The sequence below is a fragment of the Lissotriton helveticus genome, chromosome 5_1 (genome assembly GCF_964261635.1).
Source record: "Lissotriton helveticus chromosome 5_1, aLisHel1.1, whole genome shotgun sequence".
NCBI classification, from domain to species: Eukaryota; Metazoa; Chordata; class Amphibia; order Caudata; family Salamandridae; genus Lissotriton; species Lissotriton helveticus.
The window spans coordinates 140,214,086-140,241,700 of NC_136065.1; the positions used below are offsets into that span (position 1 = coordinate 140,214,086).

The 27,615-nt window shown below is 44.3% G+C and overlaps 1 protein-coding gene across 3 annotated transcripts in view; it reads right to left on the reverse strand.

Moving 5' to 3' along the window:
* Positions 1 to 23,850, reverse strand: part of LOC144753023 (uncharacterized) — a 102,886-nt gene extending 79,036 nt beyond the window's left edge. For 2 of the 3 annotated variants that reach the window (XM_078640828.1, XM_078640827.1), the window contains exons 1-3: positions 23,730 to 23,836; positions 17,246 to 17,336; positions 8,312 to 8,462 (exon numbers count right to left, since the gene is read on the reverse strand). In XM_078640828.1, coding sequence (XP_078496954.1) covers positions 8,312 to 8,462; positions 17,246 to 17,299 — 205 coding nt within the window. In that variant the 5' untranslated portion in view covers positions 17,300 to 17,336; positions 23,730 to 23,836. Of the gene's footprint in view, positions 1 to 8,311; positions 8,463 to 17,245; positions 17,337 to 23,729 lie in introns of all 3 variants that reach the window. The other variant, XM_078640826.1, reaches the window with a different exon arrangement.
* Between the last annotated feature and the right edge of the window lie 3,765 nt (positions 23,851 to 27,615).

Genomic DNA, 27,615 nt, shown 5'->3' on the forward strand with positions numbered 1-27,615 from the left:
CAAACGTGTGCAATTTAAGGGGTCAATTAGGATGGCGGACGGATCGCCACCGCCATGCATGCGGTGGCGATCCGTCCGCCATCCTTGCCCGTCCGCCACCTATTTCCCCCCTGCCATATTACAATGGCAGGGGGGACCGTGGCGGACCATCCGCCGCTTTTCCGCCGCGGTTGTCTTGCGACCGCGGCGGAAAAGCTCTAATATGGTGGCGGTGTCTATCAGACACCACCAGCCATATTAGGATGCCGCCACGAAAAGGCATACGGTCCTTGCATTGGGGGCCCGTTGCGGGCCCCGAGGGTGAAGGGGGTGGTGGGGGGTGCACATGGGGGGCATGCACAATGCGGCAGGCACCGAAGGGTGCCTGCCGCTTTGTGCATGCAAATGCACAGCATGCATTTTTAACTTTGCGGCGGGTGCTGCTTAAAGCAGCACCCGCCGCAATGTTAAATATACGGGATGTGACCGCCAGGGTGGCGGCTGCCCCTGCGGACGGTCCCTCCACCTCGGGGGTGGCGGACGGACACAGGTTCGTCCGCCATCATAATCGACCCCTTAGTACGATTCGCAATTCAGGGACCGCCATTTTCATTGCAGCAAAGAGAAATTATTCGGTAATGAAACTAATCAAATACTAGTACTAAAGGAGAAACATCATTTTTATAAACTACAACATGCACACAAAGACAGGGCGCAACAGGGTTTGGCCACCAGTGGACAATTGGGAGCAGGGCCTGTCAACAGGCCAGGCTCAGCAGCCAATCAATTTATGCACGGTCAAAGGCTGTGTGCAGTGTAGGCTGGCCACCCACGGTGGGCTAGGCACACAGGCATGGCCTGTGTGGCCAGGCTCTGCTGCCAACCACCCTATGCATGGGCAAAAGCTGTGTGCAGTGGCGGCTTGCCACCCACAGTGAGCTGGGTTCAGCGCATGGCCTGTAGCCATGCCCTGCTGCCAGCACCCCCTGCACTGCAGAAATTTGTGCGCATTGGTATTTGGCGACCATGGTAGGTAGCGTACAGGACTTGGCCGAGAGTTATGAGATAGTCACATACAAAGCCAACTATAACCGGTGCATTTCTGTGCTTTGCCACATTTGAGCCAAAACCATAATTCAGTTTTTAAATGTGATTGTTTTCAGTGAAAATATAGTGATGTCATTTGGGGCTATGTATAAAACGGCACACAACTTTGCAAAACGCCTAATTAGCCCCTGTGGGGGTTGACAAGTTTTGTGAGCATTCACCCAAGGACAGGCAAGTTATTGAGATGGGAGAGAAAGTAAAGAACGTCCCAAAAGTGTCCTCTGCAAACCAAACTTCCAACAGTGCCTTTTGACACTGGCTACAGCAACACCTGCAAAACGATCTCAAAACTGAACTTGGAAGGAAGATCGTGTACATCTTAATCTTGTGCTATTCGAATATATATGGCGACATTTGGTCTGGATATTTTAAGCTCAGGGAGAAATTATGCCCTTAACTGCTAATTAAATTAATAATTAGCAACTTGCAATAATAACTCTAAGCAGCAGATGGCACAACCGCTCTACGAAAGCAAAGTTATGGCACGTCCCTTGAAATTCACAGAAAAATAATAAAAAGAACGTGGAAACGTGGAATTCAATGAAAAAAGAAAATAAAATAAAATAAAAAAAATAGGTACTAAATCCCTTGATAGTCACTGAAAAAAACTGTGTGCTGGCAGGCATTAGGAATACAAAAAAAAGGCAAAAGAAATACAAAAAATGTGATTTAAGGAAGCAAGGCAACCTTAGCTCCTCCCTTTCTGGGCCAAAACAGGGAACCGAACGATTCTTTGTATGAAAAATGCTATGCGTGCGTGGGCTATTGGATTAATGTTTTTTCTTTGCAAAGTTCAGCAGTTTATAAAATAAAATAATTGCCTGATACCCAGTTCAGTATTGTGATATTAAGCACTCTTGGCCCCTTGTGGTTCTGTGAGGACTCTAAACAGGAAATACATAATCTGCTGGGTGGTGTTGGGGTGTGGTTATAAAAGTTATGGTGCAATGTGTGCAGTGGGTGGTTGTATGCTGAGGAATAAAGACGTCTGTTATGGAGCTCTGCGTGTGCAGTGTTCATTTGCGTGCTCCCGGGCTGGGGACATTGGAGGCTCAAAAATGTAATTAGTATCCTCATATTGATTTGTGGGAGCATTGCAAGTGCATAAAACAAAATATAGTATGGACAATGAGTGGTCTCAATTTAATTTGAAAAAGTTACAAACTTCCTATCAAAATTTGGATTTTCTTAATATTTGTTTCCGAATTGAATTAAATGTTTCATCATTTGTGTATCTGTTTGATGAATGCCTGTTTCTGTATTTGTTGTGTGTTTTGTGGTTCAAATCATTAAAAATGCTTAGGCTGGGGGTCCCTGGATTCCAGTAGTCACTCAGTGGGATTCCCCGGATTCCAAAAATTATTCAATGGGGGTCCCAGTAAGAATTTATTGGGGGTCCACAGAAGTCAAAAGGATAAAAACCACTGCTGTAGAGTACTTGTTGTAAACCAAACCAGAAGTGTTTAAGTAATCCGTCTTCAAAGGGCTTGATTTAGAATTTGATGGACATTACTCTGTCTGGTTAGGGTGGTGGAGGACCTGGCCTGGCAGTTCGGGCTGGACTGTTCCCATTGGGCGCAGGGTCCAGACTGATTTGAATATGGCTGGGTCCAAACTGGAATGGCATGGTGAACAAAAAAACGATGGATTTAGGCCCAGATCTCTCTACTGGGTTGAAGATATGGCATTGTTCTGCATTCTGTCCATCAATTGTTCTTTAGGTCTCGCCTCTCAATGCTTTATTCTCCATTCCTCTTAACCATCCCTCTGGTTTAACATGCAACAATGAAAACGGAAATCACTGAGCCCAAAATAAAACCGCGTATCCACGGCAACATTGGAAGAAAACACCGACCTGTACCACACAAAGAATTCTTTAGCACACACGCAGTAGATCCGTCTGCTTTCTACCCGTGTTCATTGCGTGCTGTAGTTCATTCCCCAGGAAACTCTCTTCATAAGGCCCAGAAGACGCATTTTTTAAGCTTTGCGGACTCTGGGACACATTTGGGGACTCTGCCCCTCACCTGAACCTCTATGCCGAGCGCCGGGACACTCGGAGCATCCGTGCGCTATATAAAAGACATTCATTCATACATGCATTGCCCTGATTGTAAGATGGCTGTCGCCCGTAGCCTGACATCTCTGTTACCGGAGCGCCCCTGCTTTGCACACAGAGCAGCTGACAAACACATTCGAGTCATAGCCCTCGGGACGTTCAGGGCTTCCGGCCACGTGTACGGTGAAAAGCCATCATCCGTTATGTAACCTTGGCATGCCTCCTCCTGCTAAAGGCGGGCGGGACTGTGTTTATGGGCATCAGTCACTCTTAGTTTGTTTACCTCATGCAGTGCCTTGTCGGACCCGGCTCCTCTTTGCAGCCGCCCGTGCATCTCAGTTCTTAAGGACTGGAAATGTAAAAGCCTATGTAATTGTGGTGGAAGTACGTTTGATTTCCGTGCATGTACACTCAGCCCTAGTTTTTCTTTTCCATACGTTTGTATGCTACGTGTATACATTTTTCCATGTTAAACCGGTTCCAATAAAATGAGTTATAGGATTTGGGTTTGAACAGTAAACTTTGGTCAGTCAGCATCAATAGCATTTTTCTTTGTGCCCAGTACGACACTCCCGGAGTTTTTGCTTTTTACTTTGAAAGGCCTCATGAGAACGCCCGGCTGGCAGCGGTAATACCCACGGCGGTAATTAGATTACCACGAGGCGAATTATGACCCATGATTTATGCTATTTCACCCACAAATGGGAAAGTACCCGTGGTATGATTCTAATTGCTAGGCTCTGGCCTGTATCCGGGGCGCAGCTCAGAGAAGGGCTCCCACTTGACTGTCTTGACAGATTTGTGGGCTTTGCAGGAGGGCCTGTCAGGTGAGTGTTAACAACAAAATAAAAGCACTCCAGGCACCCCAAATGTCTATAGGCCGGAACAAGAGGGAGGGGACGGGCTTCCATGGTGGTAAAAGCTTCACTGTTTACCTCGTGCAGTCTGCTTTACCTCCAACCCCTAATTAATAAAGACAGAAGAAGAATTCTGCACCACATTGGGTCTATTCTCTTAGGAGAACAAGGGTCTGAGTTTGGGTAATGCCCTTTTCCGAACAGTGGGCCTGCCGGGCTGCTGTGTGGATGCTCAAAAGTCTCAGAATTCAAAATCTCTCAACTCAAGGAGAGGATGTGGCGCCAACCCCTCTCTACACCCCTCTCTCTACACCCCTCTCTCTCGCTACACCCCCACTCTCTCTACACCCCTCTCTCTACACCCCTCTCTCTCGCTACACCCCCACTCTCTCTACACCCCTCTCTCTACACCCCTCTCTCTCGCTACAACCCCACTCTCTCTACACCCCTCTCTCTCGATACAGCCCCCACTCTTGCTACACCCCCCTCTCTCGCTACACCCCCACTCTCTCTACACCCCTCTCTCTCTCTGCACCCCTCTCTCTACACCCCTATCTCTACACCCCTCTCTCTCTCTACACCCCTCTCTCTCTCTACACCCCCCTCTCTCGCTACACCCCCTCTCTCGCTACACCCCCACTCTCTCTACACCCCTCTCACTCTCTGCACCCCCCTCTCTCGCTACACCTCCACTCTCTCTACACCCCTCTCTCTCTCTGCACCCCCTCTCTCTACACCCCCACTCTCTCTACACCCCTCTCTCTCTCTGCACCCCTCTCTCTCGCTACACCCCCCACTCTCTCTACACCCCTCTCTCTCTCTCTGCACCCCTCTCTCTACACCCCTATCTCTACACCCCTCTCTCTCTCTACACCCCTCTCTCTCTACACCCCCCTCTCTCGCTACACCCCCTCTCTCGCTACACCCCCACTCTCTCTACACCCCTCTCACTCTCTGCACCCCCCTCTCTCGCTACACCTCCACTCTCTCTACACCCCTCTCTCTCTCTGCACCCCCTCTCTCTACACCCCACTCTCTCTACACCCCTCTCTCTCTCTGCACCCCTCTCTCTCGCTACACCCCCCACTCTCTCTACACCCCTCTCTCTCTCTACACCCCTCTCTATACATCCCTATCTCTACACCCCTCTCTCTCTCTACATCCCTCTCTCTCTCTACACCCCTCTCTCTCTCTCTACACCCCTCTCACTCTACCCCTCTTTCACTCTACACCCCTCTCTCACTCTACACCCCTCTCTCTCTCTACACCCCCTCTCTCTCTCTACAACCCTCTCTCTCTCTACAACCCTCTCTCTACATCCCTCTCACTCTACACCCCTCTCTCTCTCTCTCTCTACACCCCCCCTCTCCACACCCCCCTCTCTCTCTCTACAACCCTCTCTCTACACCCCTCTCTCTCTATACCCCTCTCTCACTACACCCCTCTCTCACTACACCCCTCTCTCTACACCCTTCTCTACACCCCTCTCTACACCCCTCTCTCTACACCCCTCTCTCTACACCCCTCTTACACCCCTCTCTCTACACCCCTCTTACACCCCTCTCTCTACACCCCTCTCTACACCCCTCTCTCTCTACACCTCTCTCTCTACACCCTTCTCTACACCCCTCTCTCTACACCCCTCTCTCTACACCCCTCTCTCTACACCCCTCTTACACCCCTCTCTCTACACCCCTCTTACACCCCTCTCTCTACACCCCTCTCTACACCCCTCTCTCTCTACACCTCTCTCTCTACATACACCTCTCTCTCTACATACCCCTCTCTCTACCTCTCTCTACACCTCTATCGCCCTTGCTCAATCTATCTATCTATCTATTTATCTATCACCCTCACTCTATCTATCTATCTATCGCCCTTACTCTATCTATCGCCCTCCCTCTATCTTTCGCCCTCCCTCTATCTATCGCTCTCCCTCTCTCTATCAATCACCCTCACTCTATCTATCACACTCACTCTATCTATCTGTCTATCGCATGACCACAGCATCACTCAGCACCACCACAGCATCACTCAGCACCACCACAGCATCACTCAGGGGCACCACAACATCACTATGCACTACCACAGCATCACTGAACGTCAGAGCATCACTTGTCGCCACCACAACATCACTCAGCGCCACCAGAGCATCAGTCTGTGCAACCATTCAACAACAACTGGTTCAAATATGTTCTCTCAATGTTTCAAGGTTCATTACAAATGTCACAAAAAGATGTTAATATTTCACTTCTGTTCTTGGATTTTCGTCACAATAAAATACACTGAACATAATCTTCACAAAAGTTATTTACAAAAGTTTAAGCTATTGCCATTATAAATTACAATAACTTTTTATTTAAGTATTAATTATAAAAAAAATAAAGGCCATTGTTATTTGTAATATGTAAGTCACGTAAATAAAACATATTGCATTACAAATGCTATAGGTGTCACATTTGCAAAAGTTATAACTATTGGCATTGTAAATGACAAAGCTATCAATTTAGCTATTTTAAAAACCAACACATAAATAAAATATGTGTCATTTACAAGACGAATAGCTCCAACTTTTCTAATGCGAGACCTATTGCATTTCCAATGCTTGTTTTGCATTTGTCACCCCGAGTGGGACGGGTATGCCCAGACGTGGGTTCCGTGCTCTCCATGCCACTGGGAGGTCCTGGCCTGGAAGTTCCGGCTTGACTGTTCCCATTGGGAATAGGGTCAAGACTGATTTGCATATGGTTGGGTCCAAACTGAAATGGCATGGTGAGCAAAGAAACAATGGATTAAGGCCCAGATCGCTGTACTGGGGTGAATGTATGACATTGTTCTGCTTTCTGTCCATCCACAGTCAGTCAAATTTTGAGAGGACTGCCGGCCCTGCGGTCATCTCTGTACATCAAAATGAACCACTATTTCAATGTACACAATGTTTTACTTTTATTGAAACAAACTCATAGTGGGAGTTTATTATATAATAACAAAAAAATGAATGATCTCTATCAATCAATCACAGAATTTGTATAGCGCGGCAATCACCCGTAAGGGTCTCAAGGCGCTGGGGAGGGGGGTGGGGGGGTCACTATTGCTCGAACACCCTAGGTGGTGGATTTACAACAACTGGCGCATCCCTGCGTATCAGCAGGGATGCTCCAGCTATTGTGCGCCATGCATCCGCCACCATGAATGTGCCACATTTACAATGCAGCGCACCAAGGGGCAAAAACGGCACAGATGCGTGGCAGCAAGCGCGACGCAGCTCCAGCAATGCTCTGAGGGGGCCTATTCTTCCAATGTTGCGTCAATCCTTACGCAGGCGCAGGGTTTTGAAGCAGCATGGCCCCAAAAGTGACTGAGTGAAATCTTGTAGCTTTCACTCAGCCACTTTTAGGAGGCGTTCCTGCGCCGGAACGCCCCCCCTCTGCGCAGGAACGCCTCCTTCTGGCGCAGGGCTTTAAAAACATGATGCATCTCCCAAATGTGTCACGTTGTAAATACCCGGCAGCATGCCGCATCTTTTGCGCCACCGCTGCGTCACAAAAGTGACGCAACTGCGGTGTAAAAGAGGCGCAAGGGGCTTGTAAATCTGCCCCTAGGAGTTTTCTCCCAGGGTGGGGGTGTCATCCTTCTTTTTCCTGTTCCTCACATCCAGGATTTTCCCGGCTGTAGCAATCAGGGAAAAAAGACATTACACCGTTATTTTATGTTATATTATGTTATGTTGTCTTGTAAAGCGCATGGCTACCCCAGCAATGGGGCGTCCCAGCGCTGTAGACCACTGGGGAACCCGTCCTGGCTTTCCCAGTGAGATGATCCCTGCTGGGTATCTCCAAGGTGAAACCAGGCATCCCCGGTGTATGTGGGGGGGCCGTTGTGGAGATGAGGCAAGCTAATGCCCAGAGTTGCCGAGTGTGATCCCTGGTTAGAGTAGGCACTGAAGCGAGAATTATCTAGTCCGCTGACCCTGGTCCACGACCCTGCCGCGTCGGGAATTGAACCCTGGTCCCGGGCCGTCCTCTGCTTCCGGGTCTGCCGCCTCTAACCAGTGAGCCACACCACTCCACTCCACCGTCCATCTAAAAAGGGCGAGCAGTGTAATGTCCATCGCCTGCCAGGCCCCTACTCCGTCAGGCTGTCAGAGAAAACTTTCATTAATGAACAGAAAACTTAAGATTCCCCAGTCTCTAAGTGAGGCAGGCGGACTGAGGGTTTGCTAATGGAGTACGCTGTCTGCCAAACTCTAAATCGGGCCCTTAGGTGTTAGGCCACTCTGTACAACAGGTAAACAGTTGCACAAACACACCTAAAGGGACTTGGCGATTTGTCGTTGCTCGTCTTACAGTGCTTGGTTCTCTCCTTCTGGGCGCAAGGATTGCTTCAGGTGACTCACGTCGCTTCTTTCTCACTCTACTGCTCCTGCAGGTTTTGGATATGATGCCAGATTCCTGAAAAACCTGAAAGGCCTCAGAAAGAAAGAAATGTATTTTTACTTTATGCATTTATTTGCTTGTATATAGCACTATTGGGCACACCGGGTGGTATCATCATCATGGTTTCAAATTGCATAAACATTTTATTTAAATGTGGTTCCTGCAGGTTCCCCTGTCATGCTATAGAGGGTAGGACAGATAGATCAAATGGATAGGGTGGCTTTACTACCATGGCTTTGGTATTAGCGTAAGCAGGAAGCAAGGGTAAAAGCAGCTAAGAGAAAGAGACTGTATTTCGACTCTTGAAGCAGGCAGGGCATTTTCTTGCTTATTCGCGAACCTGTTGGCAGTCTGGAGATTGTCTTTACTATCAATCTAAGATGCAACAGAGAAGATGTGACTTTTGCCCTCAGAAGTAGGTCATAAATGAGGAGATCAGGAAATGTAGATGGGGAGTGGCATATCCGAATGTTCAGTCATCAGGACACTTATGGGCAGATTTACAAGGGGTGTGCGTTTTCCTTGCGTCACACAAGGTGACACAAGGCAATGCAAGCCCTTTAATGGGATGTGCTAAGTCACTGAAAGCCACCTTGCATGCCTCTGTGTGATTTAGAATATCCAAAGCACACAGGTGGCGTATTCCGCGGCACAGGGTCAAGACTGATTTGCATATGGCCAGGTCTAAACTGGGGTGGCATGGTGAGCAAAAGGAAGATGGATTTAACCCAGATCTCTTGACTGGGGGTGAATGTTTTGATTTGTTCTGCATTCCATCCATCAATTGTGTGTCTTTTGCATTACCTTGCAGCAGTGAGGCGTTCCATGGGTGGATTATAGACATTACCATGCATCCATTCATGGATTTTGGCACATTTCAAGATTTACAAAGAGTTGTAAACCCGGGAAATGCACCAAAATGCTTTGCCTCTCAGACCCATGAGTATCAAGGAGAAATATTTTTATATTTTATGCAGCATGCATTTAAAGAGGAATGTGCCATTGAAGATTCTTCTTGTAAAGGAATGTACCCCTTCCTTCACAAAAACAATTCTGTTCATATCACAGGCACCCTTGCACCGTGCCGCAAGGGCGTCTGCATTAGTGCTAGGCAGCACACAGGGTGTCAGTGCAAGGAGGGAGCAGTAGTGAGTCATATATAAGTGGATATGGTGCATTTCTGCGCTCTCACTTTCACGCAACCGAGTGAAGCAAGTTGTCTTGCTGCGTGGCATGAATGTAACCTCTTCCACGCGGGGCTAATTCCCCCGCTGTGCGAGGGGGAGGGCCCGCGTGTGGCTTCGCGGTGCTCGTGACGAACCAAGCTCGTCATGCTGCACAGTGGAGCTGTGATCATGACGAGCTGAGCTCGTCACGACTCTGCCCACTCCTTTAGAAGGCCCGCACAGGCGGGGAATTAGCCCCGCGTGGGCCATCCACAGCAGTTCATAAGCATGCAGGGGGTTAAAGATAAGTATGGGCGAGCCTATAAATAGACAAACAAAAGTCAAAGAGGAATTTTAGGGAAGATATATAGGAGTGTCAACATGGCCAGAGTGCACCACCGCCTGTAATTCTACCATACAAATAGGCAACTGCGCTCAGCCACACACTGCCTCGCACTGATACCACGCATCCGCAGAAGCAAAACAGGAGGAAGCTCTATTTCCTACAATCACTGTCAAAACCTTGAACAATCGTCCCCATCACATCAGGCCTCCCCATATCTACTTGAGTTCTCAAATAAAGTAAAGACTTAACTATTCAACTAGGAACTCTGATCATCCTACACATCTTCTCTAGCACCTGGTAACCCCCTCGGGTAATAATTGCAAAACACAAATCCACAGAACATAGAACCCTGGATCATGCATGTAGTGTAGTGTGTAGTATTTAGTACAACTGTGTGATTAAAGTACTTTATTCTTGTAAAGACAAGCACTCAGCTGGACATCAAGTTTATGATGCCTGTGGATAGATGGTTTTGAGCACTAGCGGTAGGAGTTCTACCTTTTACCTGAATTATTTTTAATCGTGCTGATACTGACATTGAATGGGAGACCTGGGGACAGTTTTAAAATATCGTTTTGTGCATCATGACCAGTATTAGAGGTGCTTTCACATCGTTCGTTTTTTATTTAAATCGAACCTACTGTTATATCTTGCTGCTGTAGACTCCGCCCCTGCCTCGTTCCGCCGCGGCGTGTGCTGTTTGTTGCGGAGGGCTAAGGGTCCGGACACACTTCATTCTACTTCCGGGTTGGGCAGCAGCTGCGGTAGCGCGGGACACCCGACCCAATGTTTTTAAACTGCATGTCGGGACGGACGCGCAGACACTAGCGGTAGGAGTTCTACCTTTTACCTGAATTATTTTTAATCGTGCTGATACTGACATTGAATGGGAGACCTGGGGACAGTTTTAAAATATCGTTTTGTGCATCTTGGCCAGTATTAGAGGTGCTTTCACAACGTTAGTTTTTTATTTAAATCAAACCTACTGTTATATCTTGCTGCTGTAGACTCCGCCCTTGCCTCGTACCGCCGCGGTGTGTGCCATTTGTTGCGGTGGGCTAAGGGTCCGAACACACTTCATTCTACTTCCGGGTTGGGCAGCAGCTGAGGTAGCGCGGGACGCTCGACCCACTGTTATTTAAACAGCATGTCGGGGCGGACGTGCAGAAACTAGCGGTAGGAGTTCTACCTTTTACCTGAATTATTTTTAATCGTGCTGATACTGATATTGAATGGGAGACCTGGGGACAGTTTTAAAATATCGTTTTGTGCATCTTGGCCAGTATTAGAGGTGCTTTCACATCGTTCGTTTTTTATTTAAATCAAACCTACTGTTATACCTTGCTGCTGTAGACTCCACCCCTGTCTCGTTCCGCCGTGGCGTGTGCCGCTTGTTGCGGAGGGCTAAGGGTCCGGACACACTTCATTCTACTTCCGGGTTGGGCAGCAGCTGAGGTAGCGCGGAACGCCCGACCCACTGTTATTTAAACAGCATGTCGGGGCGGACGCGCAGCGGATGAGCCTCTGGCGCGCCAAAGGCAAGCCCGTCCCCGCTTGGACCGGGCCCAGGGCCACCCTCCCTACCTGTTCATTGCCAAGTCCAGAAAAAAATATTACATATTCAAGAAATACTCTCTTGAATCTTAACGTTCAGTCAAAGGAACCGTGCCCGCCATTGGATCCTATTAAAGAGCCTGTGATTTGCCCATGGTGCAATTTAAAGCTCCTCTTTACTACAACCAGATGCTGTTCTGGGGCACAACAAACTTCGAACTCACATACAGTGGCACAAAAAGGTCTGCGAGGCTTACTTCTGAGTACTCACTCCTTAATCAAACATAACACTGTGTTTGCGGAATTATTGGAGGCTCATGACATAGATATGGCATTTGTTACAGAGACTTGGGCAGATGAGACAGCTGATATAGAGCTCTCATTGGCTATTCCCGAAGGATATTTATTAATTAGGAATGATAGAAAGGAAAAACGGGGAGGGTGTGTAGCCATTATTGTTAAGGATAATCTAACAATAAAAATGTCAACCTTAGGAAGTGGTCCTGAGTGTGAACTTCTTTCATTTGGAATTACCATTAGTGAATATTACATATTTAATGGCGTACTACTCTACAGGCCACCGGGAACCAAGAGCAAATTCTTAGAAATAATCAGCCATATTATTGAGGCTAGTGTTGACCATCAGGAGTTTTCCATCTTGGGTGACTTTAATTATCACCTTGAAAACGCTGATGATACATATACAAATTCACTTCTAGAGCTGATGGCCACTGCCTCGATGACAAAAATTATTAAACATCCTACTCATGAGGCTGGACACATTTTAGATGGTATATTTACATCTAAACCTCATTTGAAAATGCAGATCACAAAGCTATTCAGTTTTCACTTACGTCATCCCATCATCTTGCTTGTCCTCAATTCTGCCTCTAGATCCTTTAGAGGGAGGAATTGGAAGGAAATTAGCCCCTTGCAACTGCAATCGACTCTAGCCACCTCCAGACCAATACTGATGTCTGAAGTTAATATAGCTACTAACACCTTTAATAATTGGATAAAATCAGCAGTAGATATCCTGGCCCCTGAAAAAATATTCACCAGTAGACGGCTGAAGAAATCAGAACCTTGGTTCGATGATGTGCTACGCCTCCAGAAGCAAAAATGTAGACGGGCTGAGAGGCATTGGAGAAAATGTTATGGAGATGTGGAAAAAGCAACTTTTCAGTCATTGACTGTCTATAAAATATGATCTTGGAGAAAAAATGTGCTTATTTTTCTAATAAAATTGAGCTGGCAGGCACATCAAGTAAAATACTTTTCTCAGTGCTAAAGGAGTTAGTGACACTTCCTACCGCACCCTTATCAAACAGTAATGTTGCACTTTGCAATCAATTGGCAGATTTCTTTAGGGATAAGGTGCTCTCGATCTATGAGACATTTTGTGAAAATAATAGTAAGATTCTAGTGAGTGAATCTTCTTCTTCTCCTAAACAGTTTGATCATGATTTGGCTGTCTTTGTTCCTCCAAATATAGAACAGATCTTGCAAACAGTCAGACAGATGAAATCAGGAGCTCCCTTTGATCCTTGCCTCCCCAAAAGTATTTCACTATGCTGCGGAGGAGATTAGTGAACTACTCTATTCTCTTTTTAAAGAGATTTTTGATTCTGGCCTCTTCCCTGAGACATGGAAGAGGATTTCTATCCTTCCCTTGTTGAAGAAACCTGGTCTGGATGCTGGTGTTCATAGTAATTATCGACCTATAGCCAGGAACCGTTCCCAGCAAAGGTGCTGGAGAAGATCATGAATTACCAGCTTACGTCCTTTGTTGCCCTACAGAACTCGCTCGATCCCACGCAATATGGCTTCCGGGAGGGGCACGGTACGGAGACCGCTTTGGTCATGGCAGCAGAGGAGCTTCAATCATCGTTGGATTCAGGTGCGAAGGCCGCCTTGATTCTTTTAGATCTCTCAGCGGCCTTCGACACCGTGAGCCATGACATTCTCATCTGGAGGCTACGTGGGCTGGGAGTCTCAGGTTTGGCATTAAGTTTGCTTAGATCTTACCTTAATAATAGACGCCAGTTTGTTCAGATGGACGATCAATGCTCAAAGCAATTTTTACTTCCCTGTGGGGTTCCGCAGGGCTCATCTTTGAGCCCTACGCTATTTAATCTATATAATACCCCTTTAGCAGATGTCATCAGGCAGTTTGGTTTTTCGTTAGTATCTTATGCTGACGATACTCAGATCGTGGTTTCTATCTCTGGTAATCCAGATGAAACAGCTGCTCGTTTCAATCAATGTATGACATCTGTAGACCACTGGATGAATACAAACTGCTTACGGTTGAACGGAAGTAAAACCCAGGTGCTTCTCTTGGGCTCATATCCTTCCATATGGTCCGAGAAATGGTGGCCTCAGTCGATGGGAACCCCTCCTATTCCAGTAAAAAAAGGCTAAAAATGTGGGAGTCATTTTTGATGACGGTCTTACATTTCGATCTCAAGTTAATAAGGTTGCTTCTCTGGTACATTTAACCTTAAAACTGATTCAGAAGGTGAATCCTTATATTCCGCCATCCACTGTTAAGACATTGGTAACATCTTTGGCCTTAGCTAGATTGGACAATGGCAATGCCCTGTATTCGGGTCTTCAAAAACAACATCTTGCCAAGCTCCAACGGGTTCAAAATTCCGCTGCTAGGATGCTTCTGAACATCCCTAAGTTTCAGTCAGTGTCCCAGGGCCTTGAACATCTTCACTGGTTGCCGGTGAAAAAAAGAGCTGAATTTAAGGCCTTATGTCTGACTTTCAAAGCACTTCAGGGGATAGGACCTGAATATTTGAAACAACATCTCCTATGGTATCTCCCAAACAGAACACTTCGTTCGGCCACGAGCAAACTTCTTCAGGTATCAAAAATCAGAAGGGTGCGCTGGGGAGGAAGTGGTTTCTTTTTCCACACTGTCAAACTCTGGAATAGATTGCCGTTATCCATAAGGAACAGCACAACTCTCCTCTCTTTCAGGAAGGCGATAAAAACCTGGCTTTTTATGCACTGATTCTTTCCTTGGTAGTTTCTCCTCCGCTGTAGCGCCTAGACGCCCTTGGGCATTCGAGCACGATATAAATTATAAATTCATTCATTCATTATAAATTCATTCATTCATTCATTCAATTTGGGCGTTTTATATGGAGTGTTGTGTGTGACCTCACCATGTAATACACTACCAACATCTTTAGGACAAATCAGGTTTCGTTGGTTAAAGCTTCGCTCAAACCTGGGTAGCTGTGGCGCAGAGCAATCACGCTTACACTAAGGAACAAGCATACAGCATTTTAACAGCACCAGAACAATTGAAAAACAATAAGAAACTCGACACACAAGAAACTAGACACCAATTTATAAAAATAGAGTATATTTTTTATAAATTTAAGGACCCCCAAAACGATAGAGACTCAACTTATGGTTCAGGAGATACAGATTTTACGAAAAGCAGTCTTCAGTCCATTTCCAGGGTCAGTGTTTCCTTGCCATTTACTTTAATAGAGTGGTCCTGATGCAAGGGATTAAGGAGGCTGAAGATGCTCAAGGATGGTGAAGATGCTGTGTAATTTTTAGGAGTGCGTCTCTCTTTTGGTTTTATTAAGTACACTTTTGTGGTTAACAAGCAGTTATCTGCCAGTGGAGTCTCAGGGGGCTGTGGGGGGCTGATGGATACTTTTCTGGGAATAAGACATTTGTGCGGATAAGACCACTACTGTCATAAAGTGTTCTGTTATTTCGCATGTAGCAGAAAGGGCTGATTGACTATCAGAAGGCTTTCATGTATGCCCCATTTATTATTAGGTGGAAACCACAATTCTGTTTGCTCACTAAATTCAACTACTCCGGTGCTGAAGCTGTTCGTGTGTTTACAAGACTCACTTTTTAATGTATGCGGATGTGAGCCGGTAGAGTGAAGCCACAAAAAGCTTTGGTGGATGTTGAGACACTTATTATAGTTCAGTCATACAAAACTGACAGTCTGTCCTTAGACTCCCAAATTCGAATTGTCTCACAAAACTATTTCTCCTAACTTCTGCAACCCAGCTTGGTCTTTGAGTCACCTGCTCATATTGTCACTGTTGCTAACGCTTTCATCCAGTCTTGAGTTACTTCATTATGGCGACAACATATACTGGGGTCCTTAGTTACTGCCATCGCCGGACTTGGCTTGAATCCAGAACAGTATACTTCACCTATGCTCTCTCTGACCTCTCAAATATAACCCCGTGGTCCTCCGCATCAGTCCTTAAACTGGGTTTGTATGCAGAAAACAATACTTTTTAAATGCACGAGTCTATTGTAAAGAATTTTCAGTGGAACTGCACCATCTATTCTAGCAAGGACATTCTCATGCTACACTCCCAATTCCCCCCTAAGTTCATGCAGTAACCTTACATTTGGCATCCCCAAGTCATATAAAGAAAGGACTGGTGGCAGATCCTTTAGAGTCAAGGCCTCAATCTACAGGAAATGGCCCCACTGAACCTCAAGAAAAAATTCCATACGATGAAATTCAGAAAAGTTTTGCAACTTAGGTTTTCAGAGGAATATACTATGAACAGCCCTATGAACCAACTTTTGTTTTTAATCTTAGTGTTTTTTTGTTTGTGTTACCATAGTGTCAATGAGAGGCCCATATCTCTTTTGAAACCACATTTCAACTAGGCAAATAATTATTTACTAGTCCCAGGGATTATCACATTTCACTAGAGTGCCTGCTGATGAAGCAAAAGCTTTGAAGAAGCCTAGTTAAGGCAAGATTGTGGAGAGTGTGTGGGAGGAGCAGCTGAAGATGGATTGTGTGGAATTAGTACTTGAAGAAGGGTTGCATGTGGTAGAAGCTTTGATATCTCTGTAAGTAGGCTCAATAACTTATTTAGCTAAAGCATGAATTCCAGACTGTTACAGGGCATATTATGGTGTGAATGAGATAGGTGCATGGGAGGCAGGTATTGAGTGTGGGTGTTATTTGGGGCTTCTGGTACAGACTGCAGAAAATTACTAAAGAAATCAGTGTACTTGAGCAGAGTGACTGAGTCCAAACTTGTGCTTCTTGGCGTTGCTACAGGGAAGAGCTTTTGGGGAGGTCATGGTTTGGAGAGATATAATGGTGTAAATGGCAATTCGGAAAGAGTCGGAGCAACTGATAAGAATAGAGTATATGATGGTGTCAAATGGCAGCGTTAGCAGTGACATAGTAATGCCTGGAAACTGCAAGCAGGCAACAGGTATGAGGCATCCTGAAGTAGCTCTCCACAAACTTTCATTCTCACCATTAATTCTTGGGAAGACGTGTGACTATTTTTATATGAGGGCAACCCTCTGTCTAAACCTATGGAACTATCTTAATATGCCCTCTTTTTAAAACATGCAGATTTTTTTTATAAGGCAAGTTATTCATAGTTGCATTACGCATACATCATGCTTTCCACTGCTAATAAAATCCATAGGGTGGCCTGGAAGAGGCACAGATTTCGAAATTGTCAATTCAAACATACAAAAATCACGTACTTAAATAAAAAAAAAAAAATTAAAAACTTTGTGTGGTTCTGATAAATCGGCATATTCAAGGTTTGTGGGCTATAGATATCTGCAATGTTTTCAACAAAGTGACCTACAAAATGCTCCATGACCTATTATTACTGTCTATGGGACCGGGCTATATACACAAGATATTTCTTGGGTTCCATTATTTTAATAGGAGAAAAAAGTAGGTTTATGTAACTTACTCCGGCAAAGGTGTTAGAGCCCTGGCCAGTGATTTGTACTTCTTGAGAGTCCATGTGTATTCGAAGAACGTTTATGTTCAGACACTTTTAACTGTATAGAGAAAAATAAAACATCATTACTGTCTCTTCTCAACCCTTGCCCGCATTTATGTACATATTATTAAAACATGCTCCAACCTTTTCAGTTGTCGTCCAACTCGTTATCCCTCACCTATGGGGGCCATCTAACTCCATATCGTCCCTTCCAGTCCTCAGCTTTTGTATGACAAACTAGTGCATTCTGGGTGTTGCATTCTTGATTTGTTTCCACTGAACTAATTAGCCTAACAAACCACAAGAATGAAAACAGTGTTCTGCATGACATAGAGGGTTAGGCCACCCTATCCAATTCCTGTAGCCCTTCCACCCTCATTCCATGGACATCATCTTCCAATCACCCTGGCACTTCTGACTTATTGTTCCTCAACCCTCCCTGCTCAACTCTCACTCCTGATCGCCCATCACCCCCACACTTATCTTTCCTTAATCACTACTCCTCACTTCGTGAGTAAAGGAGGATTCCCCTGTACACCCCCTCGATTTCCACCAACTCGTTATTATCAACCGAGTCAACCATCTTCAGTAGTTAGCTGGGTTTTATTGTACTTAATTTCCCATTACAATTTTTGCTTTTATTCTGGTCTCCAATGAACATGAAAGAGCAAGACACTAAGGATGTAAGTACTTTATGAGGAAGGTGATGGTGTGGCCATCCATTATTCTAAGGAATAAAATACACTCTGCTGTACAAGTAACCTCTGAGTTCCACGACATTATAAAGGTACTCGACCTTCGGACTCATGCCTCAATAAGGTCTTGGAACTCCAGTGACGTACAATATCCTTATAAAGTATGGTAGAGGCTACTTTATCCCATATATTATTTTATGCTATGCATGACCTCCAAAACTATCTTTCCCTGATTTCAACTGCTCATTGGCAGAGGACTAATGGGGGAACCATACAAAAGATGGACTTTCCTTTCAGTCTCAAATGTTTTAAAAAATAATACCTGGCCTTCTCCCATCAACCACCTTCTGTGCTTTTTTTTGGCAGTTTATGTAACCAAAACTCGACCTGAAGTTGTTGCTAGTGCTTTACATGAGCACCAGTCACATTGCATCATGTTTTTTAGGCAAAAATCACAGGATGTTGAGCAGACGCTGAGATTCAAACCTGGTTGCGCAGTACCGAAGTCAGCAGCTCTGGCTGTAACGCCCCATCCTTTCCCTCCCGAAGTCGTGCTCTCTGCTTGACTGAGGAGCAAAAAGCTATAAATTCAGCGACAGACTCTCCAAGAGCCCAGTCGGAGCAGCCTGGAACTATTTCATGGCAACAACTGTTGTTTCCCACTCTTGCTCCATCACAGCAGCAAGAGAACGAGGTGTACTTATAGTATTCAAAACACTAAGAGTTAATTGTTTCCCAATGGATCCATTTTTATCGCTTTTAGGATAAGCCAACATACAACATAAATTTGAGTTAATGACCGTGAGGATTCCAATTTATGCCGTTCAAGTTATGTGCAGCTATGAGCAGCTCTCATATATCACAGTAAACTATCTCAGCACTGCGTTGTCTTTAGGTATGTTCAGCCTACGAGTCATTAGTATGTTACACAAGGATTTCCACCACAAACTCATTAACAACTGAGCTACTTTTCTGAAGCGAAGTTGTTTGAAAAAGAACAACGATGGATTTACCGTCTGTCCACCAATAAGTCTGGACTCAATGACGAGATCCCGTGGGGATCAGTGTTGCGACAAAACTGACTCATTTATCATCAATTTTCCCTGTCTCTTCCTCGTCATGGTAACCACAAGTTGATATTCCCAGTCTGGTAGACTAATTCCTGCATACTGCTATTCTTACACCTACTGTGCGTGAGAGTGGGTCATCGTTACCACTTATTAAACCCCAATCATGGGTTTATGTAATCTATTATAGGAGTTTACACTGCTGTGGTTGGGTTCTCTCTGTGTCCCTTAGACAACAACAGTGGCTTCCATTAAGCTGGGCCGCATTACAGTTTTTGTGCACACATTAATCGCTCAAACCTAATCCTGGTGAATCAAATAGCCGTGTATTGCCCACACTGTTTTATGATCCATTGAATCCAAACGTTGTTGACCCTGTTATGCTGCGGGAGGTCTCTCCATAACAAGTATTTATACTTTGTTGGCACATATAACAAGACTTATTGACTATTGTTCTTGCTTGTGATCAACATGGGTTCAAACGATGCTAATCCTGTTATTCTGACAAGTTAATCTCGACAACAATGATTTACACTATTTTGGCACAGGCAGTAAGACTTACTCATTGTTGGCTGATAAGTTCATTGTTTTTGAATTGTTCACTCCCATGATATTCAATTCCAAACCTCTGAACTATCTCCGAGAAGCCACGGGGTCTCGAACCCTGAATCCTTGTATTTTTAACTTGGCCCATTTAAATCTTTTCATAGCGCCCAAGGCAGGTCCACGTCATCGACGTCCGGTCACGTAGGTCACGTGACCGGCTTGACACAGAATATGTAAACAGCCCGGCTCTGTTTCCTATCCACTTTCGGGCAGACGGCAGTCCTTGAATATAGGTGCTGAGCGGGGAGTCGCGAGCGTAGAAGTAAGTACGGATCCAGCGTTTCGACCTGTCGACTCGTTTCTGTTGGTGAGTCAACAGTTTCACAGAGGAGTTTCTAACGTTTCACCTTTCTCCTGACTCATTTAGAGAGGACGCCGCGTGAACATTTCCCATACCGCTCTGACCCAGGAAGTCATTGTTCTTCCTCGAATCTGTAAGTGCGATCCTCCCCCTGCTCGGCACAGTTAATTCTGCTGTATTTATACAGTTTGCCACAGGTGTTTTCCCTTACTGAGGTCTTTAGTAATTTTTCGTAAGTCTCTTAAATTTGTAAAACGATTTCCTTGCCCTACCCAGCTTTAATACAGGTTGGGTACCAGCAATGAGTTCCCAAACCACTTAATTAGTATAAGCTTGGATACGCTGGTATAATAACGTTAGTTGCATCCTTGGGAACTCATGTCACAATAGTCCTTGCTTTGTAACTAATCTAAACAGGGCACTATGTACTAATCCCTCAAAAGGTACAATAACCTGACTACTACACGAGGGGGTTAAGGACACAGAGGCATTGTCATGCCTTGATTGCTGTCTCACTACATGTGACTCATATGGATTACATGTTTATTGTTGTGTGTGTTTTAAGTGTCAGTTTGTTCTCTTTCTTTCCTCTACAGGTATCTTTGGCTACTGTACTCCACAATGTGCCGGCACGTGTAATATCCGTGAGTAACTACTTTTTCACTCTTTAATTTTTACATTTTTCACATTCAGTGCCTCACGGGAGGGTGTACCTTAGCGCGTACATACCACCGGAGTGCCTTTTAGGTGTGGTCCTGACGAATGCTGTGCGATCCCGCTTTTTGACAGCAGAAACATGTTGACCAGATATTGTAATTAAGGACACAGGTCTCCTAATAAAGAACCTTTGGTTGTCCGGTTTTCACGCTTTTAACCCTAATACGGGTTGGCCCGCATTAAATATTTTGTTTGGGTTCCAACCTTGTATTTTTTAATCTTGCACTCACATATTTTGCACATTCTTTTGAGTTTAATCACTATTACACTCACCATCAACCCGCTCCGCTGTAACTCAGGCGTTGTAGCACGCTGGGGCGGCATTCGGCCACCCCAGCGGGGACCCAATGATGAAGCATGTCACCAACTAGTGGTGAGTGAGGGTCCTTCTAAACAAGAGGTTACTTGCCTTTCCCTATTGGATGCAGTCATTCTTGCCAACAGGGTTGTTGCCTCCTGATTGTTAGGATTGGACATGCCAAATCCTAGTTTTGTCTGAACCAGGTAGGGGTCCTGGAACAACTTGTCACTCTGTTTTTGTTTTTGCTTTTCACGTAGGTTACGTTTCACATAATCACTCCTCAGTTGTTTCTGATATACTTTATGGGGTACAGGAGTGTTTACTCGAGCCCTATCTCTCTTGTTGATATAAAGATAAAAAAACCTATGCAAAATTTGACTGTTAACCTTTCTGTTGCTTATACATATATTTAGGTGTTAAACTGGTACCAATAAGGGTTCATCCTATGCCCAAACCATGTTAACAAGTGTAAAAATTACAAAATCATGAAATAATACTATTGTATTGTAATTGCATTTATATAGCGCTTACTACCCCTGACGAGGTGTTGACTATCACAAAATGCGCAGCATTACGCTGCATAATTTACATTTTCTTGCTGCATAAATTAATCTTGCCGTATAATTTGGCCTTCCCTGCCGCATAATTCCAATGACCCTGCTTACACGTTGCATAGACTGCTCTGCAACAGGCACACTAACCAGACTGTTGTTTGAGTCAGCCTGTGACCAGAGATTACAAACAGCTGTTTGCTTCTAGCAACTTCACTACCCACCTGAACTATTTCACAAGTATTATTCCTTAAGTTGGGGGGATAAACAATGGGGCAGATTTACGTTTCCTGGCGCATCCCTGCTAATCAGCAGGGATGCGCCAGGAAAGATGCGTCACACAAGTTTACCCTTACGCCACCACAGATGCGCCGCATTTACAATATGGCGCGTCATGGCGCAAGGATGAACAGATGCGGGAAACATTCTAAACAACAAAGTTGTAATGACGACTTACCTGAACAACGAAGTCCGAACAACGACAAGACATGAACAACGTAGTATTAAACCACGAATCTTCTTAACAACGATTCCCGGACTGCAATGCACTCTTCTAACTTGGAAACCCCCCGCCCCCGCCCCGCTCCCTCTCCATGCCTGCGGATCTGGCAGGGTCACATGATTTAATCAGCCAAGCAAGGAACGTGTCACATCCTCTATGAGCGCAGGTTTGCAGAGTGCATGCAGACACTCTCCAATCATGTTTCATGTTTCTCCTTAGGAACGTGACGTCAGCAACACGCCTAACACTCCTCACAGATTGTGGATTTCATCAGCTGTAAACTATGCCAGGGCATGTGCAAATGAGCAGGCGAAGGCGGAATATTATAATGGTGTACGGAAATGGGATGCGTCTATGGCAGAATTTCATGAAACTGTTTTTCGTGCTGCTAGTTTCTGTTCGAAATTCAGCAGCAATGCAGTGTGCCTGGCAGGAGGGCAGAGCAACCAGGCGAAGCGTTTAACAAAATTTGTGAGTGCCATTAACAAGAAGAAATGCACAGCACAGTTATCCGGAGATGTAAGTTAAAAAGGCGCACTATAGCAGGGCTCCTTGGATTAATCAATATTTTGTTCTCCCATTGCCAAAGTTAATCAAAATCTACTTTGTTTAAGAAAAAAGAGAGTGAGGCTTCGGAACTAAGCCCTGTAACAAGAGCTCTCTCGCAGAAGGAAAGGAAGGGCGGTGAGGGATATTCGAGGAGGTGAAAGAAAAATAAAGCACAAGATTTGCCTCAGGTGTGTGTGGGTAATCGTGTTTATAGGTTTTTAGGGTGGGTGCAATTAGTTTTATAAGGGGTTGGGGATCTGGGTAGTAGATGTAAAGCAATTATTTAAAACACACTTGCCTTTACCACGAAAAAATGTGGTAAAAGAATGCGTGGAAAAAAAAGTCGTGGTTTAGACGAGGTCGTGGTTGCGACCTCGTTGTTCGGGAAGTCGTGGTTGTGGAACTCGTTGTTCCAACATACATCCACAGATGCATGTCGCATCTGCCGGCGTAAGATTGGCACAGTGCTGGTGTTGCGTCGTGGGGCGACGCAACTCCAGCACTGTTCCAACCCTGCCAATGTCCAACCTGGTGAGTCAAGCCTTACGCCTGCTTCAAGCAGGCGCAGGGTTTTGACGCAACATGGCCGTAAAACTGACTCAGTGAAATCTTGTATTTCACTGCTTCACTTTTACGTGGTGTTCCAGCGCCGGAACGCCCATCCTGCGCCGAACACCCCCATGAAACCTGACGCAGGTTTCAGGTGGCGCAGGGCTTTACGTGACGCATCTCCCTAGATGCATCACGTTGTAAATAAGGCGCAACGTGGCGCATGGTTTACGCCGCCACTGCATCACAATAGTGACGCAACAGCAGCGTAAAAGTGTCGTACGGGGCTTGTAAATCTGCCCCAATGTGTCTACGCCTATCCTCAAATAACTTGCACCCAGGACTACGGCCTCTTTCCGCTTCGCTGCTGCGCTACCACCCCCTCCCACAGGTTTTATGTTATTTTATGTTTATTCCATTTCCAGCCATTTTAGCCACGGGTGCACCCGCCTAAATTTCTAGCCAATCACTTCCAGTTCCCAGAGCCCTGCGGACAATACCTTACTAGTTATGTGCAGGAGAAAATGTATTTCGATCAAACAAGAGGATCGTAAACAATGTTATAATGCGCTTTAAGTGACACAAAATACGAGTTCAACAGCTGGAGACTTGCCTGCGGGTGACGGAGAAAATATCTGTTTATGGAAGAGACACAATACTTCCGAAACAAGGGGAGAGAGGGAGCTGACAACAAAACTCTGCCGCATCTTCTCCTCTTACAACGCTGCTCCCTTGGAGAGGCTGGTAGGAGGCGCAGGCTTCAACTTCAAGAGGGGGCGTCATTACGGCGGCCATGACTCACGGTCACCGGAGCCACAAACTTCACATAAATCCTCTTGGAAAATAAACCCCTTCTTCAAAATCTTTAAAAGTTTTACAAGAAAATAGAAACGCTGGGATTTTTCAGTAGACGCGTTCATTTCTTTTATCCTTTTCTTTTACCAACAAGTGTGTGTTATAATCTTATTATTTATTTGTGGATTTATTTATTTTGATGTTAAAACAAATATTTGTACTGTTCCTTTCATATACATATATGACCTTGCGTATCAGTTTTGGATATGGATTGCAAAGCACTGAGTAGGCTGTTTCCAAGATGGCCGGGTAGCGTACACACAGTTGAGTATAGACTGTTCTACGCTACGAACTTTTGGGAGTATTAAGACGCTGCGCCGCCCCCTGCACTGTCATTAAGTAGGGGTCGGGGCTCAGGGACTGTACACAGATGCGACCTGCAGACTCCGTGAACATTGCAGAACAACTTTGGCTCTCAGGAATAGCAACTCTAAAAGACACAACGTTGTCCTGGAATTTAACAAATAGTACATAGCATTCTGGGCATTATACTTTTGCTTTTAACATTGGCAGAAAATGCCAATAAAAAAAATGTTCATTAAAATAGGTCTCGCATTTGTTGAAGCTGGAGCTATTGGCATTGGAAAGGGCAATGTTTTGTACTTTTCAATAGGTCTTGTATTTGTTGGAGCTATTCACATTGTAAATGGCAATGTTTTTTATTTATCCTTGGGGTTTTATATAGCGCGAACTTAACAGCCTCAGTTGTGAACTTCGATTCATCAAAGTGCACAAATAAAGTGCTAACATTATAAATATGGGCACTGTTTAATAAATGAAGCCACTGCAATACACGAGCAAAGGTGACCGAGTTACTGCCTCTGGGTAGATGGAGTTGCTTACAGTCACTGCCCAGTAAAGCTAGCAGGCCCGCTACTATGAGTTTATCAAACTTAAAGCTATGTTTTCTTATGTTATGCTATGCTATGTTATGCTATGCTATGCTATGCGATGTTTTATTATGCTATGCTATGTTTTGTTATGCTATGCTTTGTTTTGTTATGCTATGCTTTGTTATGCTATGCTTTGTTTTGTTATGCTATGCTGTTATGTTATGATATGTGTGGTATTCCATGTCATTTAGAATGACTAGATGTCACTTAGAATGTTTATGTTTGTTCTCTGTATCAGTTGTGGAGAAGACCTACTGAGAGAAACGGCTCTTTCCACTTGTGGTTGTTAAGCTGCCTTTCTTCTTTAATAAATCTATTCTGAACCTAACTTCTGTGTAGTTAATTAATACTACACAAATACTGGCGACGATTGCGAGTATCTAATTCAAGATTCAAAGAAGACAGCGCTCACACGCCCTTATACGAAGAAAAACCTACAATTCTTGAACAATTCAAGTAAATTGTAATTTTTTTAGATTGCTATTCATAAAGAACTACAGGAAAGATTGCCAACGGTACATTTTCAAGAATCCGCAACTCCAAAAACGTGAGTTAAAGACTTTTCTTTTCTTTGAATAGCGCTAATATCATAACGTGATTGTTTCGACCGCATATATCGAGCGGTGCTTGTCGTGCTTCACTCGAATCTGACAAAATTGGGGATTATTTGGCCAAAGTGAACGAATTTAAAGAAACAATCCGTATGTTTAAAAGGAACTGTTTACATTTAAAAGTGGAGGATTACCTCGAGCCTTCACGCTCCGTGCTTAGAATCTTCTCATTGTCCGAGTTTCGCGAAGTGCATGCTGGGAAATTAGACGTCATTACGCACGTCTAATGCCGCCATCTTGGTTAAGCTTGAAGCTTTACTAGCGCGAACTGAGGAATCTTCGTGTTACTTGAAGAATAAGGAAAACATAACGAAAGAACAGGCATATTCATCTTACACATTTCGTTTAGACTTTCTTTGGATTTATACTGCAGCAAATCAGTACCTACGGTGATTTGCACACCCATTCAAGATCTTAAATAGAATTTTAGAAAATCTCACGTTGGCAAGTCAATAACTACGGTGATTTGCACACCACTACTGTTAATTTCTTTCAAAATTTACATTTTTGTAGTACTGTTCCAATACTGTCATTTTCTTTCAAAATTTAAATTTTTGTGGTACAGTTATTTTAGATTAAATTCACTTTTGTCAACTTTATTACAAAATGTCAAATATAGCTGCACCTCCACATTTCCTTCAAGTTGCCGGCGAACCTAATATAGAATGGGATCTTTGGTATCCCATGTTCATTGCATACGTAGATGTTTTGGAAAAGGATGGTTGTTCTGCCAAAAGGAAATTAGCTCTTTTGAGACATTGTCTTGGGGGTGCTGGAATCAAAGAATTTGACAATTTACCACCTTTAGAGGAAGCTGGTGATTTAAATGTGTTTGACAAAGCCACAAAACAAATGAAAATTCGTTTTGGTAGGAGAATAAATACAGTAATGGAAAGGTTCAAATTCTATTCTCGTGAACAGAAAGCAGACGAAACAATTGAGGATTATGTCGCAGCATTACGTTCTCTTGCCTGTTCATGTTCTTTTGAGACTATATCTTACGAACAAGTTCTTAGGGATCAAATTATGATGAAGACCAAGAGTAAAAAGATCCAGGAAAGACTCTGGTTAGGAACAGAAACTACCTTAGCTGCAGTTGTGAATATAGCAAAAGACATAGAACATTCTGAGTTAGTCGTGTCTGAAATTAGAGGGAAAAATCAGAAGACACATGTACCTGAAACTGAAGTAGCTATTGTTAAAAGTCAACCCACCTCGAGTGTTCCTAGTAGTAAAAATAACTTCAAGAAAGAATATGTAAGGAATGCTAATGAAAACAGAAGTTTTGTGAAAAGAAGTACAATACTTTGTTATAGATGCAGAAGTTCCAACCATGTACAGAGGTTGTCCTGCTTGGGACAAAATTTGTGTAAAATGTAAAAGAAAAGGGCATTTTGGTAACGTATGCAAGTCAGGGCAGAGAATTAATTATATATCACCTGAAGAAGAAGTTCTAAACAGTTTGAATTGTATACTTTCTGTGGATGAATGTGTCCAAAAGAAATTTCCTTCTTGTACAATTTTAATGGATGACAAACCCGTTGAAATCTTTGTCGATTCATGTGCGTGGTACACCATAATTGGCAAGAACATCTTTGAACAATTGTGGTGTCAAAGAGAATTATTAAGCCCAGACATATATCCTGGTGGGTACACCGGACAAAAGATTGCTCTAGAAGGATTTTTCTGGGCGAAAATATCTTTTAAGAATAGGAACACTAAAGCTAAAGTTTATGTCGCTACCAAAGGGGTATCTATTCTTAGTTGGCCTCATCAACGTGATTTAGGAATAAAATTAGACCCTAATGCTAATCCTCCGGTCTACGTTGATGAGTCCTCTTGTGCAGAATCAAATGTTGATTCTATGGTGAATTTAACCCTGAATTCACCTAGTAATACTAAGTTCACTGAGAAAGTTTTAGAAAAGTTTCCTGAAATCTTTAATGAAAAATTGGGGAAATATGTTAATTTCAAACACAAAATCATAGTGAATGATCATGCTGTCCCTGTTAGGCACAGAGTGAGAAATGTTCCCCTAGCTTATAGACCAAAATTAAAGGAAATGTTGGATGACTTGATCAAAAGGAACATAATTGAGCCAATTGAATCATCCCCTTGGGTTTCGCCTATTGTGCTATCA